The 19,797-nt window shown below is 35.8% G+C and overlaps 1 protein-coding gene across 1 annotated transcript in view; it reads right to left on the reverse strand.

Moving 5' to 3' along the window:
* XRCC2 (X-ray repair cross complementing 2) overlaps positions 1-19,395 on the reverse strand; it is a 37,464-nt gene extending 18,069 nt beyond the window's left edge. The window contains exon 1 of the mRNA XM_003771777.4: positions 19,003-19,395. Coding sequence (XP_003771825.1) covers positions 19,003-19,041 — 39 coding nt within the window. The 5' untranslated portion in view covers positions 19,042-19,395. The remainder of the gene's footprint in view (positions 1-19,002) is intronic.
* Between the last annotated feature and the right edge of the window lie 402 nt (positions 19,396-19,797).

The following is a 19,797-nucleotide window of genomic DNA, read 5'->3' on the forward strand; positions in this document are numbered from 1 at the left end:
GTCTTGCCTCCATCCTCCCAGGCCCCTCTCTCTTGCCCTTATCTTTTCTTCCAGGGTCCACACACTCTGCCTGGCAGGCCTAGGCAAATCAGTTACTACATGTCACTGTGTTAATTGTTGAGGGAACAAAGACAAAATTGAAACATTCCTTGGCCTCAAGGATCTTACATTCTAAAAGGGATGATACCACATATGTCTAAATATATAGAAAATATATACAAAATGAATACAGGACAGTTCTGTGTGTGTGGGGAAACGCTGGCAGCTGGGTATAGGAGTATGGAATAGATTAGGAAAGCAAGCCAACAAGTATTCATTAAATACTAGTGCTAGGAACTATGTTAAACTCTGGGAATACAAATATAATACCAAATGTCAAGCAGCTGACATTCTAAACAGAACAGAGCTAAAAAATTGGGGTAAGGGGTAAGATAAGGCATGGGAAAAGAGAAAGAAGGGCAAGAGGAAGAAGTTGGTAAAGTCCAGAAAATCAAGAATGGAGCCAAGAGTTATAGTTGACCTGGGCACTTCCTCAGACTAGATATGTGACCCTAGTTGAGTCATTTAGCTTCTATATGCCTCAAGAAACTCCTTTGAGTTACAGAAACTTAATCTGTGAACTACTTTTTTTTTTTTTAAAATTTAATAGCCTTTTATTTACAGGATATATACATGGGTAACTTTACAGCATTAACAATTGCCAAACCTCTTGTTCCAATTTTTCACCTCTTACCCCCCCACCCCCTCCCCTAAATGGCAGTATGACCAGTAGATGTTAAATATATTAAAATATAAATTAGATACACAATAAGTATACATGACCAAAACGTTATTTTGCTGTACAAAAAGAATCAGACTCTGAATTATTGTACAATTAGCTTGTGAAGGAAATCAAAAATGCAGGTGTGCATAAATATAGGGATTGGGAATTCAATGTAATGGTTTTTAGTCATCTCCCAGAGTTCTTTTTCTGGGTATAGCTATGTGAACTAACTACTTTAGGGAAATGAGTTCTCAAAATACTTACTGTGGAACTGTGTTAACATACATGGTCATAAGGGAAACGATAAAACATTACAGTCTCCCCCTACCCTCCCAGTGAACTGTATTATATTGTCTTGTACTGTATGAGGGATAAGACATAGAGAAGTACAATCTCAGGTAGGGTGTGATAAGAGCAAAGGAGAAATCCAGTCAAAGAGCTCTAGGAAAATTTATTTGGGGAGAGGATTTTTTTTTTTTTAAGTTGGAAGAGGATGAGGAGAGATGAGGGAGAGCAGCACCTAAGTGAGTTTTTCAGCAAGAGAAAGACTGTAAAAGGCACAAAACAAAATGTGTTTCAGGCAGGTGTAGAACAGTTTGTGCAAATGTATGAAGTTAGGAGATAGAATAATGATTTTCAGGAAATATATATATATATATTATACAACATGGAAATAATATGAAGTAAAATTTGAAAAGTAGGTTGGAGACAAATTATATCAGGATATAAATGACAAGAAAGAGGGAAAGGTTTAATTTAAGAATCAATAGAGAGTCATAGAAGGTTTTGGGGGTAAAAGGCTGACAGGGTCAGACTTATGCCTCAAGAAGATAATTTTGGCAGCTGTGAGAAAGATGGCCTGGAAAGGGAAGAAATGAGAAGGACCTGAACTAAACAGTATGAAGAAAGAAAGGATTGGAAAGAAATTGTGAAAATCAAATTGCTAATCTGTAGAGTTTTAAGGAAAGGAAAGAGTTAAAGTTGATTTTAAAAATTTCTCTTGGGTTTCTAGGATGAACTAAAGAAAATAGAATTTGGGAAGAGAGGATGAGTGATGGGGGTTGGAAGGGAAGATGAATTCAATTTTAGAGTTTGAGTCTCAGCAAGACATTTAGGTGGAAATGTCCTATGGGTAACTAGAGATGTAGGACTGGAGATGAGGGCTAGATATACAGATTTGTGATCTACAAAGAGGTGCATCAAACCCATACGAACAGGTAGGTTCACCAAAGGAGAGATTGAAGAGAGAGGAGGATCCATAATAGATCCTCTAGGAATACCCAAATTGGGGGTGAGAAGAGGACAATGAACCACTAAAAGAGAATAAGGAGCACATAGGAAAACTATGAGCAAGCAATATCACAAAGACCAAGGAAGGGAGCTATCCAGGAAGATGGTGTGGGGGTATGATATATAGTGACAAATACCACAGATGATCAAGGAGGATTAGTACTGAGAAGATGTAATGGGCTGAGGTTTGAGTTGATGCATTGAGGTCCCAAGTACGTAAGGCTAAATAGTAATTGGGCTATACTCTATTAATATACATGCTTGGATAAAGAATGGCCCCCGCCCACTCTCTGTGCAAGTCCTGATGTGTTGTATAGGAAATGACGATTTTGGTGGGTGGAAGCAGAGAGAGAGACAGGAAGAGAAGCTGGGAGAGATTGGGCCTGGGTTCCATTCTCCTAGCTGCTGGTCGTGTGCTGCTGGTCTAGCTAGCTTCTTGACTCAGCTACACACATTGCTATCGCTGATTCTCTTCCACCTCCGATCCTTCTTCACTGAGAATAAAGACTGACCATTTTCCCCTAACCTGAATTCCTGACTCCTGCTGATTTAAAAATACATGGTCTTTACAAGAAAAGGTTATAATATTTGGAAATTAAAAAGTCTGATGTAAATGTCATTAGAGACACAGCAAATTAAAATTTTTGAATTTTTACCTCATACCTAGAAAAATGGAAGAGTAAGAGTTAGTATCAGAGAGATTTTTATAAAGATGGGCCAACTAATACACTAAGGATGGAGCTGTGAACTATTATTGTGGAAAACAATTTGTAATTATGAAAAGAATATAAATAAAACATTCATGCTCTTTGAAATAGAGATTCCACTACTAGGAATATACTAGGATAGCAGTGACAAAGAGAAAGACTCCATATACTTAAAAAGTAGCACATTTTCAGTGGGGAAGAACTAGAAACAAATTGGGGAATGACTAAACAAATTGTGATGCATGAATGTAAAGGGTTATTACTGAGCTATGAGGGAATTAGTTTTGCTTGATCAAGCACATTTGTTAAAAGGGTTTCCTTTTTTAACAGATAGGAAGGTAAGGAGGTAAAGGAAAGAACAACCATATACACATAAACAAAAGTGAATGTTGTGAAACACTAAACCACAAGCATGCTTTGAAAGAAAAGACAGAGACTCTCAACTCATCCCTTTGTAGAGTCAGGTAAGGAGGTAGGAAAAAAAAGAAAATACATTTGTGTTAATTTACATAAGTAAAAAAAAAATTTAACAAACAAATAAATAAGGGGCACCTAGCCGGTACAGTATTGGCTATAGCACTGATCCCATAGCCAGGAAGTCCTGAATTCAAATTCGGCTTCAGACACATAATATTTACTGTGTAATCTTGGGTAAGTCACTCAACCCTAATTGCCTCACCAAAAACATAATAAATTAGTTTAATTTTAAAATTATAATAAGCAAGGTTGGATGGATTTAAAGAAGAAATATGAGAGGGCATCAATCTCTTCTTTTCAGAGGAGGGTAACTATGGGTGTGAAATACTGCTTATGAATATCAATACTTATTTGAAGTACTGGTTAGTTTTCTGAACTAATTTTCTCTTTTTTATTTTATTCTTTTTATGAAGGTTAACTTTCTGGGAGAAGGGTTGAAAAATGAAAACTAGATGATAAAACAATATCAATAAAAACAAAAAATAACTGAATAAATAACTTGTTCCAGCACCCATTCTAACTGAACTCTTTCAAAAGTGACAAGAATGAGATAAACTGTAAGTCCCAGCTCAGATAATGCATTAAGATTTGCAAAGTTCTTTATATATAGTTAACTACCTCATATTTGTTCCTTGAAAAGATCCTGTGAAGAAAAGTGGGAACTATGATTCCCACTTTATAGATAAGAAAACTGAGGTTCCCTGTCCATAGTAACAGCAATATGGTAATGATCAAGATTTAGCTATTCTGATTAAGACAATCACCTAAGCCAATTGCAAAGAACCCATGATGAAAAATGCTCTTCTCTAGAGACAGTACTGATGAACTTTGAATGTAGATTGCTGCATACTTCTGTTGCTTTATTTTTAATGTTTTACTTAAATATTTAACAAAGTAAATAAAATAACTTAAAAACAAAAGACTAAAGTTTAGAGAGATTAAGGGACTTTCTAGATTCATCTAGTTGTAATGTGTCTGAAAGAAGATTCAAACCTAGACTATCCCCAAAACAATAAACAAACATAAAGTTAAAATTTGCATCACATTAATGAAAGGACATTTTAAAACTGAAGAATGATATTATTGGAGTTAAATGTATGGAAATGACTAAAGGGAAGTTGCTACTTTTATAAAAATTGAGAAAGTCTCACGAAAGAATTGAAGAGAAGACAGAAAAGAAAATAAAAAAATTATGTAACTGGTAGAATTAGAAAACTAGACATTTTATTTATAGAGTAAGACTAAGGTACTGGAAATGGAAACCCCATTTCCAACATGGGATAACTGAAGATATTTGGTAAATGGGATAAGGGGAAAGATCATAGCTTAGGGATTTTATTACAGAAGGAGGTTCAAGTTCTCTGAGCCTTGTAATAGGGGAAGGCTAAGTGAAGTGGCAATAAATAGGAAGGAAGAATGTAGGCAATGGTTAATAAGAGCTGACTAACTTTTGGCTGCTCTAATAATAGTTCCCTACCTTTTAAGGCATGATCTATACATTTGAATGTAGGTTTCCTTTGCTGCTTTAAAGAATATTTGCCTTCAGGGTACTGAATTAGGACCATCTGTTCAAAACAGCTTTTGTCTAAATAAGATGGAAAAGTCAATCAATACTCTCTGACTACACTGCTAAACTGCATTGTTTCTATGCATATACTCTGAGGACAGTTCATGGAACATTTAATATTTTTAAATGTTCATATCATACCATAGAAAAGGAAAAAATAAAAGTAACCTATTTATCAGTTTATAATACTGAGATAACTTTAGGTGGCAAAATTTTCTAATAGAAATTTTCATTGGTACTTCAAAAAAAAAATCAACACTTTTTTTTTAGTTTGAAAAATCCCTTAAAAAAAAAATCAACTTCTAATAAAATGGATTTATTAAAAGACCCAAATAGAAAATTGTTAAACTATATTGGATTACTTGCCATGTAGGGAGAAAGTGGAGGGAAGGGAGGAAAATTTGGAACACAAGGTTTTGCAAGGGTCAATGTTGAAAAGTTATCCATGCATATGTTCTGAAAATAAAAAGCCTTAATAATAAAAAAAGAGATGAAAAAAAAAGATTGTTAAACATTTTATATATAGTTAGTAATTTGCAAGCTACTAGAAGAAGAAAAAAATTATATGAAGCTTTCCATAAGGCTAGTTTCTAGGTAGTAAAAAAAAAAGAAGTAATTATCAACAGTGAATTTTAATAATCAGACTTCATGAAGTATAATATTTTCTAAGAGCAATATCTGAGCTGACAATTAAAAATAAATTATGTTCATTAGTTTTTTCTGACTTACCCCTTCAGGTTTATACAAGGTATATATTTAAAAAAAAAAAAGTACATTACTCCTATAATATATTGAGCACAGTTAACTGCTAAATATTAAAGGCACAAGAGCACTTTAAAAAAGTGAGATCTAAACCACAGATTTTAGACTTCAGTCCATAAGCCACTACAGGACCTTGGACAAATCATATTGTCTCTGGGTTTCAGTTTTCTCTTCTGTGAAATAAGGAGTTAGACCAGATGCTAGAGTGTTCCTTTTATTTTTTTTTCTTTTTATTTATTTATTTACTTGCTTATTTATTCATCCATTTATTTATTTATTTTTATTATAGTTTTTTATTTATAAAACATATGCATGGATAATTTTTCAGCACTGACAATTGCAAAACCTTTTGTTCCAATTTTTCCCCCCCTTCCCCCATCCCTCTTCTAGATGGTAGGTAGACCAATACATGTTAAATATAGTTATATATAGTTCCAAATCGCTCTCCAGAATGGCTGGATGTGTTCACAATTCCACCAACAATGTATCAGTGTCCCTGTTTTCCCACATCCCCTCCAACATTCATCATTAAATTTTCCTGTCATTCTTGTCAGTCTGACAGGTGTGTAGTGGTATCTCAGAGTTGTCTTAATTTGCATTTCTCTGATTAATAATGACTTGGAGCATCTTTTCATATGACTAGAAATAGTTTCAATTTCTTTGTCTGAGAATTGTCTGTTCATATCCTTTGACCATTTATCAGTTGGAGAATGGCTTGATTTCTTATTCTATGTTCTTCTGATTTATTTATAGTCTCATTCTTTATGCCTAGAACATGAACCCATTTTGACCTTATCTTGGTGTACGGTGTTAAGTGTTGGTCATTGCCTAGTTTCTGCCAAACTAATTTCCAGTTTTCCCAGCAGTTTTTGTCAAACAGTGAATTCTTAACCCAAAAGCTAAAGTATCTGGGTTTGTCAAACACTAGATTGCTATAGTTATTGACTATTTTGTCCTGTGAACCTATGCTATTCCACTGATCAACTAGTCTATTTTTTAGCCAATACCAAATGGTTTTGGTGACCGCTGCTTTATAATATAATTTTAGATCTGGTACAGCTAGGCCACCTTCATTTGATTTTTTTTTTCATTATTTCCCTTGAAAGTCTTGACCTTTTGTTCTTCCAGATGAATTTTGTTATTATTTTTTCCTGATCCTAGAGTATTCCTAAAACTCAACTGTAAAATGATGTTTCTAGAACTACAACATCCAAAATAATAGAAGTGTGCAGTAACAGGTTTTTTTTTTTTTGTGTGTGTGTGCCTCAATCATATATATGAAGATTAGCAAAGAAAAATGATGTAGAAAAGTTATTTCTTTTTTTACTTTTTTTAAAATGCTAAGTGATACAAAAGAAGACAAATAATTATTTGATCTTATAACAAGAGTGCACCATTGATTTATTAATTTTAACTTTCGGCCTTTCTGCTTGATTGCCTAGATTTAAAGCCTATGTGTGGTTAACTTAACCCCAGTAACAAAAGTCAATCTTTTTTCTTAGGAAAAAAAAGACAATTATTCAATTAATTAAGCATTCATGAATCGCCTAATATCACCCTGTCAAAGATATTCTGCTATCATTGAAAAGAATTGGCACAGATAATTCAAGTGTCACTTAACTAACCTTATGTACTTATCTAAATATATTTATAGGCTTTATTTATATATTGTGCTAAGCATTGGGGATATAAGTTTAAAATTTGGTAGGAATAATAAAACAGTTTTAAAAAAATCCTGAATGGCTGAATTCAAGGCTGTTGGAGCTATAATATGACCTAATTCTAGGCAAGAAGGCCAAGGTTGTAATAATTTAGAAGTAGAGAAAAGAAAAGAAACGCTTATGGCCTACTACATCTATGGTCCAATATTCTAGGTCCTAGGAATTGGGAATTTGCATAAGACACTATTTTTGATCCTAAAAATACTTGAGGATATGCCAGTGGTGGGCAAATTACCTGAGACAATCAGTAATTTTGGTATGGTTCCATTTTGATACAGCAATGTTCAAATATATGTATTTCTACTAAAACTATAGTGACTCAGAATGCTTGATTTTAACCAGATGAAACTAAATTGGTTTCCCTACCTTTGTTAGTAAATACTCTATCAAATGTACACTGGATTTTGTACTATATATGCATTCCATTGTTCTTTTTTGTTATTAATTCTGTAATTTTAAAGAAGGACTCCAAGAAAATGTGCAAAATAGCACAGCCAGCACCGACTTGTGGCTTCTCAATCTCCAACTGAGGCGAGTATTCTTCTGTATCTCCCAGAGTGCTCTGTCTCCAACCCCAGTTGAAGTTCCCCAGAACTCCCTTGAGTCGCTCACTGGAACTGTATTTATGCTACTTCTCTGAGAGTGGGATTGTGGGATATCTCCCAGCATGCTCTCTGAAATCTCCCAAACATGTGAACTCCGTTGAGTACTTAGATACTTATGAGCTCTCTAAAGGTATGAGGCATTGTTTCTATCAGTTGTACTTAGTACCTAGTTCAAGTTCTGGCCCAAAATAACTTTTTCTAAGATTAAATCAACTCCAATGGCTTAACACTTTGTAAAGATTCCAACAATTTTAACTCTTTAAAAATTGTAATTTATAATTTTTTTTTAAATTATAACTTATTTACTATTAGAGACATTATAATAGCTATGGATGTGGGGAAAGTTAAGCATCTCAAGAATGATTAAAATAAAACTATCAGTCACATTAGAACAAAAAGAGGTTCACTAAAAGGAAAATTTAATTAAAAATGAAAAAAAAATCAAGAATTGACAAACTATACAGGAAAATCAGTGTAATTAACCCTTGAAAAACAAGCAAATACTTTCAGCATAAAATGACAGCTGCAAAAATTGTACTAATTTCTCTATGGTATGGCAGAGGTGCTTGTGCAGAAACTGAATCGCTGCCTTGTGGCAGAGGGGCTTGGTTACCGATTTAAAGCCAAATATCTTGGAAAATGAAATCAATTGGGCCTTAGAAAGTATTGCTAAAACAAGGCCTAGTGGATGTGACTGAACCCTAGCCAAGTTATTTAAAATCCTAAAAGATGATGCTGTTAAAGTATTCCATTCTATAAGTTAGACAATTTGGAAAACTCAATAGTGACTGCTAGATTAGAAAAGATCAGTTCATGTCCTGAAGCTAAAGAGCAATGTCTAGGGATGCTCAAATTAGTGAATTGCACTCATTTCATAAGTCAGCAGGGTTATGCTTAAGATTCTGCAAGTCAGTCTTCAGCAATATGTAAATTGAGAATTACAGGAAAATACTGGTTTTCAAAGAGGCAGAGGAAGTAGCGACCAAATTGCTGTATAGTGGAGAAAGCAAGGGAGTTCCAGAAAAACATCTATTTGTACTTCATCAACTATATTAAAGCCTTTGAGTGTATGAATCACAAAAAAAAAAATATGGCTAAATCCCCCAAAAGGAACCTGTATGTGGGTCAAGAAGCAACAGTCAAACAAACATGGAATAACCAACTGGTAAAGGTTGGAAAAGAAAAGTATGGCAAGGTTTTATATTGTCACCTTAACTTATATGCAGAATATATCTTGCAAAATGGCAAGCTGGATATCAAAAGACAGAATTAAGGCTGCTGAGAGAAACAGTCACAATCTCAAATATGTAGATGATACCACTTTGAAGGCAGAAAGTGAAGAACAATTAAGAAGCTTCTTGAAGAAAGTGAGAGTATAAAAGGTGGTCTGAAGCTTAACAAAAAAACAAAAAAAACTAAGATTTTAACAACTGGTCGCATCATGGCAAATAAATTAGAGAGAGAAGAAATGGAAGGAATGTCAGATTTTATATTCTTGGGCTCAAAGATCATTGCAGACAGCATTAAATTAAATGGAATTAAAAGATGCTTGCTCCTTGGGAAAAAAAGCTATAGCAAATCTGGACAGCATAAAAAGCAGAGATGTCAGTTTGCTAACACAGGTTCATACAGTCAAACCTAGAAATGTAGAAATATATGGCTGTGAAAGTTAGTCTATAAGGAAAGGAGTGCTGCAGAATTGATACTTTCAAACTGTCTTGCTGAAGATTTTTGAGAGTCCTTGGAATAACAAGATCAAATGAGTTAAGAGTTAAAGAAATTAACTCAGGCTATTCATTGGAAGGTCAAATAATCAAACTGAAGCTTAAATATTTTCCTATGGGAAGGTAGAACTAATTAGAAAAAGACCGTGAGGCGGGGAAAAACAGAACTTAATACATGTTGACATTTTCAGAAGATATATTTTAAAACCACAAACTTTCATATATATGAAATGTATTATTCTATTTACTATTTTTTTTTTTTTTTTTTTTTTGCAAAATACTTATTTCAAGAGAAGTAAGACAGCTAAATGGTACAGTGGATAGAAAGCTGCTCCTAAAGTCAGGTAGACAAATTCAAATCTGGTCTCAGACACCTTAATTGATGTTCGGCAAGTCATTTAAGCCATCTGCCTTAGTTTCCTCATATGTAAAATGGGAATAATAACAGCAATAATAATAGCAACTACTATTATGTCATTAAGAAGATCAGCAAAGTGCTTTGCAAACCTGAAAGTACAATAAGTCAAAGTTATGATCATTATTATTATAATTGTTAAGTATAGCACATGGTATAGACTAAAACAGCATCACATTTGGAGTTGCAGGATCAATATTAGCACCTTAGATTTTTCAAATGACTGTGTGATATTGCACCATATGCAATTTCTCTGAACCTCAGTTTTCTGATCTATAAAAGTAAGGGACTGATCTTGATAACAGTCTCCAAACTCTTTTGATCATTTATTTCTATCAGTGAAAAATTTTTGAACATTACATGTTCCCAATAATTGTTTATTTGCTTATTTATAAATTATATACATGTATTACTATATCGAATATATCATAAAACTTACATGAAAAATATAAATGTTTAAAAGTTGAGATATAGTTGAAATAAAATTTAATTTCAGGGTCAACAGGGAGCCACTGGCATTTATTGAGTAGGGGAGTGCCATAACACTTTAGGAAAATCACTTTTGATAGCAGTGTAGAAAATGGATTAGAGAGGGGAGAACACTGAATGAGGAAACTGGGGGAAATTATTGCAATATTCTGTAAGTAGTGAGAAAGATCTGAACTAGAGGGGTGCTTCTGTGATTAGAGAAGAAGAATGAGAGATGTGGAAGAAAAAAATGACAAGATTTGGCAACTGTCTGGATATACAGATTGAGAGAAAATGATGAATTGAAGATATTAAAGTTACAGACCTTGGTTATTGGGCTGCAATTCACCAATGTCTGTCTTTAAATGTAGAGCCAACCCTCCAAAATGCATCCATCTGGTGTAGGCATCTAGGGTGCAGAGATGGTTATGCTTAGCTGGGGAATAATCAAGAATTTTCCCAATGGAAACTGAGGTATCAGACTGAAGTTAGTAAAGAAAGTTAGAAGTTTTTTCTAACTTCCCTCAAGAATTTATCCCTAAATAATAAGGTGGAAGGAATGATTTTGGTGGAGACAAGTCTTATCAATCAGCTATGTGGGGAGGGTAGTATCCAACTCAATCTTCCTACCCACAACAAGCTGACCACACAAATCCTGAGGTCAGGTCACAGCTTACATTTTGAACAATGATGGCCTCCATAACCTTTAGAGTTCCTTACTGATCTAGGTAATAAATACTAATGTGCTACTATCTTTACTATGAATGTGTCAAATATTACTTATTCCCTCCTGATCGGGTTTAAAACAAGTAATAAATAATTTCTTTGCTATTCTTTATCACTCAGTCTGAAAAGAGAATTAAAAATATGTAAAAAGTTATTTAAATGAAAAATTGTTAATTTTGTTAATTTTTAGCTCGTTAAAATTTAAAAGTCCATAAAACACTACTATGCAATAAAAGTCGGAGAGGTATGAGAATGGGGAGGTGAAATATTCTCTTCTTTAAATTGTAATGTTCTTGGGGAGCAGGCTTTTTGGGGGGCTTCTGGGAGCAGACTTAGTTTCAGTTTTTCAGTTCAAAGTAATAATCCCCTCAAATGCAGCCAGCTGTTAAAAGTTCAGATCCTTTATTGTCTCCTTCAAAATAACCCGGTTAGCTTTCCTAGAGGCCTATCTCTCTCCTTGGTTTTCGAGACCTTTTGCTGCTAGTCCCTTGTCTCTGCCAGCTTCAGCCTCTAGCTCTCTCCGAGTCTCCAGCTAGCACAAAGGTGGAAGTTGGAATGAATTTGACTCCGCCTCCAAGAGAGTGGGCTTGTGGGCTTCTGACTTGTGAATCTCCCGAAGTCAATCCTAGTTGAGGTTCCTAGCTTATATATGCTTTCTAAAGGTGTGAACTCTTAATGTGTGAACTAATGTGTGAACTCTCTTAAGGTGTGAACTAAGTACATAAGCATTGTCTCTATCAATTCCAGTGATTTGGCACCTTGTTTCAAGCTCTTGCCCATAACAGGGAGGGACTTCAGAGAAGGAAACACCTGAGCATGAACTTGAAAAGAGATGATTTTCAAAAAAGCATATATGGAAGAAGTCTACTTCAGGGTTTAAATAGTATCTAATGAGGTTAGAATTCCAAGTAGTAAAATTTATATAAGTAAAGATATTTCAGTGATGAAATCTTATAATTTCTGATATCCTCTAGTCTTCAAGTAGGATTTCTCAAAATAAACTGAATCAAGTTTAATAGTAATTTTAATGAGTTAATTTAAGGAGACAAAGAAATCTGATCCTTTTTCTAATTTCTATGCCTATATGTTTTGGTATATAAAAATTCATTTTGCTCAAGTCTCTAAATATTTGGCATATTTAATTCAGCATTTATTAAACATCTAGAATGTGCTAAATACTATCATATGGAGGAAGGCTGTAAAAATGAAAAATAGTAAAGACCCTGCTTTCAAGGAGCTTAAAATCTAGTAGGGGAAAACACTTGTATATAAATAGAAATGTAAACTTCTTAAGAGCAAAGTCTGTTTTTTTCTTTGTATCTCTAGTATGCAGCATAGGGCTTAGCACATAGTAAGCACTTAATAAATGCTTATTGATTGATTGAAATAACTATGTTAGGATATTTATACAAAGTAGAGGTCATAGAAGAATGAGATTGGGGAGAAAGTAAACATTACCTTAAGCACCAGAGAAGGCAGCACTTGAGCCTGACCTTGGAGGAAGATAATTTTAACAAGTAGAAATAGCTTCTATTCAGGCTTAAAAGACAAGTTGTGCAAATACACAGAAACAGGAAGGGACAAACAGAGATCAGGGAATGATTGGGCCATCAAGTGTACACAAGAGAAATGTATGAAATAAGGGTGAAAAAGCAAGGTGGAACAAGTAGAATAAAAGTCAAGATAAGAAATTTGTATTTTATCTTATCTTTATCTGTATAATGGGGAATAATAACGCAATCAGACATGTGCATTACATTATTTTGGCAGGTTTATGAAGGATGAAGTTGACTAGAGGCAAAAGATCAAGAAACTATTCTAATAGTGCAGATCAAGTGATGATGGCTTGAATTAGAGTAATGGAAGTGGGAATAAAAAGTAGGGAGCAGACATGAGAGATATTTCAAAAATAATTGACAAGATTTGACATGTAATTAGAGACTGAGAGAAAAAGAATGTTTACAACCTGTATGACTAGGAGGATTATGGTACCATCCACAGAAATAAAAAAATTGGGAAGAACAAATGCAGTTTCAGATGTGTTGCATTTAAGGTGCTGTTGGACATCCTGAGCTAGCAAACAGAACTATATAAATTAGGCTCAAGAGAAAAATAATGAGTAGAGATACAAGTTATCATCTCCTTACAAGTAGTAAAGATGTAGTGGTAAATTAAAATTTCCAAGGAAAAGAGTGTAAAAAGACTAAGGATAAGCCCGAAACTGACTATAATCAGTGGGACTAGGAAGAGAAAATGTTAGATGAGTTTTCAAGGAAGTTATCAAAAAAGAAGCAGCACAGAGCAGTGCCAACAATGCCCCTGGAAAAAGATGGTATCAAAAAGGGGTTGTTAGTGTCAAATACTGAAGAAAGGTCAAGATAGATGAATAAAAAACCCACAGAATTTGGCAATTTGAGTCATTAATGATCTTGCAAAGAATGGTTGGCTGGGAAATCAGATATGATGAGGCTTAAGGATTGTAAATAAAGAGAAAGCAGACACAATTTGTTTAGTTTACTTCTTCTAGAAATGTGGCTGAAAAGGAAGAGATAGATGATAACAACAGTTTAAGGGGCTATCAGCATCAAAAGGATATTTTTTTGGAGGATTTTGACCAGAAGACTCACTTATCTGCTTAGATGGGAAAGAAGAAAGAAGATGGCTAAGGATAAAGAAAGATTTAAGGAAATGGAGAAACACAGCTGAGAAAACACAAAGAATATAGCTTTAGTGTTATCAGTAAAATTTTTTTTTGATTAAAGCTATTTATTTTCAAAATATATGCATAGATAATTTTCAGCATTCATACTTTCAAAACCTTGTGTTCCAAAGTTTTTTTTTTTTTCCTTCCTTTCCTTCCACTCTCTCCCTTAGTTGGCAAATAACCCAATATATGTTAAACATGTGCAATTCTTCTCTCTATATATTTCCACAATTATCATTCTGCATAAGATAAATCAAATCAAAAAGGAAAAAATGAGAAAGAAAAAAAAAGTAAGCAAACAACAATAAAAAAGACAAAAATACTTTTTTGGGATACAGGCCCAGTAGAGACACTGATGGATCAAAGAGTATTTGCACAGTCTGATAGCCCTTGAGCATAGTTCAAAATTGTTTTCCAGAATGGTCGGATCTGCTCACAATTTCACCAACAATGTATTAGTGTCTCAGTTTTCCCACATCCTCTCCAACATTCATCATTATCTTTTCCTTTCATCTTAGCCAATCTGAGAGATATATAGTGGTACCTCAGAGTTGTCTTAATTTGCATTTTTCTGATCAATAATGATTTGAAACATTTTTCATGACTTATCAGTAAAATTTCTAAGGCAAAAAAGAAGGGACAAAGAAGAAAAGAAGATAAAACTGAAGTGAAGTGAAAGTAGTTGTTTTAAGGAAGGACGTGATAAAAGAAAGAAAATATAATTATGAGGACACAGATGACAGAATAAATTTAAAGCAAATTCAATTAGCTCAATTTCATAAGAGGCAAATGGTGAAGAAAACATGCTTAGTTACACTTTTGCCAAGTTCTAACTCAATCTTTAATTAAGTACAGCTATGCTTATCTTGCAAAAGGGTTCTGTTCCAAAAGTTTGTGTGCAAAGTTTGAATTGTTTGGAACTCTAAAAGCATTTTCTCCTTGAAAAAATGTTACACTGGACAGTTCTTTCCTAGGTCAACCCACAAAATTCTAATTTAATCCAACACCTATCAGAAATTTAGTACTGGCCTCATGACCCTGGATAATTCACTTAATAGTTCAATGTTCTAATAAATTTTAGAGAAGGTGCTAGTATTAAGGGAAACTGGAAAAGGCTTCTTAGAGAAGGTGAGATTTTATCTAGCATTTCTGAGACAGAGAGAACTGTGCAAGGAGACTAGCTGTTGGATTTGTGAGTAGATGGAGAGAATTAAGGTTTAAGAAGAATGGAAATATAGTAAGGGGTCGAAGTTATATTTGATCCTGGAAGTAATAAAGAGCCACTGGAGGAGGAGAGAAAAAAAAAAAAAAAAAAAAAAAAAAAAAGAAGAGGGAGGGAAGAAGGAAAGGAAAGAGACAGAGAGAATGTCCCCTATGACTTACTGTCTGGGGTACACCACTCTTTTCAGTCACTTAGGCTGGGCAACCTAGGGGACATGGGAATGACTCCTTACTCTCCCTTCTTCCCATACTCAATCTTTTGCCAAGGCCTGTTGGCTCTACCTTCACCCTGTTTATTATGTATGCCTCTTCTCTTCTGACACCCTGGTCCAGACCCTTTCACCTCTCTCTTGGATTTCCAGTTGCTCCCTGCCTCGGGTCTTTCATTCTTTAATACACTCTCTGCTCACTATCAAAGTGATCTTGCTAAAGTGCAGGTCTGATCATGTTAACCCCTTATTCAATAAACACCAGTGGCTCACTATTGCCTCTAGGAATAAAGATATAATCCTCTGGCTTTGAAAACCCTTCATAACCTGGCCCCTTCCAACCTTTTCAGTCTTCTCCATGTACCATGCAATCCAGTGACAGTGGCCTCCTTGCCATTCCTCAAACAAGACACACTAGAAATTTCCCCAGTCTCCTTCAAGACTGAACTCAAATTTTACCTTTCACAAAAGGATTCTCAAAAATTATCTTCCATTTATATTGCATGCAGTTTTTATGTACACAATTATTTGCATGCTGTGATCCCCATTCAGAGTGTAAACTTTATTAGGGTAAGCAATGTGTTTTTGTCTTTCTTTGAATTCCCAATGTTTACAACAGTACCTGACTGTGACTGGCATCCTTGCTATTTCTCAAAGAACACAAATTTCCTGTCTTTGGGTATTTTCACTGAGTGTACCTCATGCTTGGAACACTCTTCCTGTTCACTTTTTCCTAGTTTTCCTGGCTTCCTTCAAATATCATGTAAAGTTCCATCTACTTTAAGAAGTTTTTCCCACTTCTTTATAATGATATCAGTTAACATTTATACGGTGTCAGGAAGTGTCTTAAGAGCTAGGGAGGGCTACAATAACAAACAAGCAAAAGAGCCTTAAAAAAGTTTATATTCCAATACAATTCTCTGTAAAGAGAAAATAGAGTTGGAAAGGTGAAATAAAAATGGTAGGTTTACTGCAGCCATCTCCAGGCATGGAAGGGGAAATCCTGGGACTTGCTAAGATAAGGTAAAATTTCAGCAATTCATATTAATCATCTGTTCAAACACCTCCAATGGCTCCTATTACCTGTCAAATAACCTCTAAATTCCTTCAAATCCCTCCTTCATTGAATAAAATCTCTCCACTTACACACTACTTAGGTCACCACTCAAAGTTACTTGAAAAGTCTGAGTCTTACCTACCTTCAAGTCTTATTTCCAACTACATGAACCCAGTGACTCATAGTTTACTGTCCATTCTCTCTATAAACTTGGCATTTTCAGATTTTGTGTATGTGCTTATGCCATTCCCTCATCCCTAACCTGGAATTCTGGACTCCACACCATGCCCCTTTTCAAAGTTTAGCTCATTGCAAATCCTACATAAACTCAATTCAAAAAACATTTTATGAAATGCTTGTTTTGTGCAAGGTGTGCTAGACACTGAGAAGCTAAAGAAAAAAAACCTAAACGGCCCTCATGTTCAAGGAATTGAAGGGAGAAGTGGACACAAGACACAAAAGATACAAAAATAAGCAAATATATTGTCATATAAAGTAATTTCACTCATTCTGATCATAGAGAATAATATGCAAAGGCACAAAAGTAGGATGAAACATCATGTTAGCAGGCCTGTTTGACTAGAACTGACATAATGCATTGCAAATATAATGAAACACAAATGGTAATGCTGATGGAAGCCACATTAGGAAGGCTTTTAAACAGTAAGAGGAGAATCTGGATTTTATTCTAGAGGCAACAGGGAAGCTATTAACTCCTTCTATCCATCTCCTCCTTCCATTTTCCTTTGCACTTAATGAGTGCTTAAGTAAACTAAACTCTCTGAAACTGGAGACCTCAAAGTTAGACATGTTTTCCCCCTACTTCACACCTTTTATAAATGATAGAAAATAGTGTGTGGGACAGATCTGGTGCAAGACCCCGCCCCCTCCCCGCCCCCCCCTTCCCAATGAACTAATCAGAGACATCATCAGGTACAAAGAGAAAGCATTTATTTAATCCCTGCAGGGAGAGGCCCAGACACACCTAGGAGCCATCCCAACTCCCACCATGTGCTCCTGGAACCTGGCCAGCTTCCGGCGTGTCCAGGGTTTTAAAGCAAAAGACTCCAGCTCTTTCATTGGATAGACTAAAAGGAAGGCCGCAACCACCTTGACAACCAAAGATCACCAACGCTGGCTGCCTCCCACAGGTCATGTCACTTCCTGCAACTTCTTGTATCTCAGGGTTCAAAGTTCATTCCTTCAGAGATCAAACGACCTCCCCAAGGTCCCAAAGTTCTGGGAACAGGGATCATGTGACAACCCTGACAACTACTTCATCCAATCAGTCCCATTCAGTAGGAACTGAGAGAAAGGGAAGAATTAAGGAGTATGCCAAAAATTATGATTTGTGTGATCACAAAAGGTTCAATAAACAGTAAATATCTGAATGTAACTCTTTGAGGGCAGGGGCAGTATCATATTCCCTCTCCATCCCATCTAATCAAAATCTTCCCTTTCAAGTATAAGCTCAGGAACTTCCGTTTTTTCCCATGAAACTTTTCTTGATTACTCTGGGCATGGGCAATCTTTCCTTTAGTTCATCTTTTTTTTTCCCCCTAAAACCTGTCTTATGCTCTTGTCATATAATAACTTTTATTCTAGTTGTGTGTCAATCTTACTAACCAGCTACTACGCTGAAGGCTCTCTAGGGACAGTGACATCATTTTTCAAATGTGTAGTTCTGGCGTGTGGATCGAGCAATGTATCTGGATTCAAGAAGAGCTGTGTTCAAAACCTGACTCAAATATTTACGCGACACCGTAGTAGTCCCAGACTACATTTCTTTATCTGCACAATCACATCTCTGATTAGGTGTAATAACATTCTATTATTTCTCGCGACTTTAATTTATGATTCTGTGAAATGTTTGTGGACTAGATTTATCTTCCTCGCAGCATCTGGCAGAGTGCCCTTGCACACAGCAAACCCGCAGTGGATATTTGCTCAGTACATCGATCCTCTTCCTCCATACCTTTCCCCGTCTCTTCCCTTACCTCCCAACTCCCCCCCTCCTTCCCAATTTCCATCTATTTGCATCCAGGATGCCCCGGGGGGGGGAGGGGCAAATCTTAGTGGTAGCAGCTGACTGGCACCAAAAGCTTCAGAAAGGGAGGTGACTCCCCTATCTCGCCGCACCTCAAGAAGCTTCCTCACAAGGAAGAAGATTAGTGTAGCAAGAAATTTCAAGTCTCAGTGCGGATGAAAGAGGAAGAGCAGGGGCGGGAGAGAAAAGAGGAGCCAGAGGAAAGATGAGAGGGGGAGGGGAAGAAAGAGTGTAAGGATAAATAAAAGGAGAGAAAAAGAAAGGTACAAGAGGAGAACGAGAGGGGATGGACCGGAGCAAAGGGGAAAGGGCGGGGCAGGAGTGGGGGAGGGAGCAGCAGCCCCTCCCATTCGGAAGCTCCCCTGGGAGGGGTTATAATCCCGCCTCCGCCCCCAGCAGGTCCCTCCCAAGGTGCCCCGCGGCGGGATGTGACCGAAGCGACTCGGATTCAAACCTCTAGGGGGATCGCGTGTAGCTCTGGATTTTAACCTTCCTTCGCCTTAAAAGAAAAAAACAAAACAAAACACTCCGGGGCTCACCTCGGTCCCTGACTCCGCCTTCCGGAAGTCGCCGCTCATCGCCCCAGCGGCTCTAGAGACCCGAGAGTCAACTTTCCCTCCTTCCGCGCCATTTACTGATTCCCGGGCGGGTGAACCCCGGGAAGCGCAGCGGCCCTTCGGCGAGCATGCGCGTTGCGTTGAACGATGCCCTGGGAGGAGGGGTCCTGCGCACGCGCGTTTCCGAATTCCTGGGCCTCGTCTCTGCCCCAGCGCTGGCCTCGCTGGCTCCTGGCCCCTCCCCTATTCTCTGACATCTGGACTCTGCTCCCCTGCTGCAGTTGTAGTCGGTCTCCTGGGTAAATGAACTGAAACAGCCTGTGATACTGTTTCTTTTTTTTCGTCCTCAGTATCAGCTAATATTTATTGAATAAGATGTATGAAATGTTTACTGTTTAACATACACTCCATAAACAAAGTAGGTCTTTTTTTCTCCATTCTTAATAAATGCACTTGTATGCGCATGTTTAATGGTTACTTATAAAAAAAATATATATATATATGTGGTTATATATATAATGGTTACTTATAAAAATAATATATATATATGGTTATATATAATGGTTACTTATAAAAATAATATATATATATGGTTATATATAATGGTTACTTATAAAAATAATATATATATATATGTGGTTATATATATAATGGTTACTTATAAAAATAATATATATATATGTGGTTATATATATAATGGTTACTTATAAAAATAAATAATATATATGGTTATATATATAATACTTATAAAAATTATATATATATATATGGTTATAT

This window comes from Sarcophilus harrisii, chromosome 5 (genome assembly GCF_902635505.1).
Source record: "Sarcophilus harrisii chromosome 5, mSarHar1.11, whole genome shotgun sequence".
NCBI classification, from domain to species: Eukaryota; Metazoa; Chordata; class Mammalia; order Dasyuromorphia; family Dasyuridae; genus Sarcophilus; species Sarcophilus harrisii.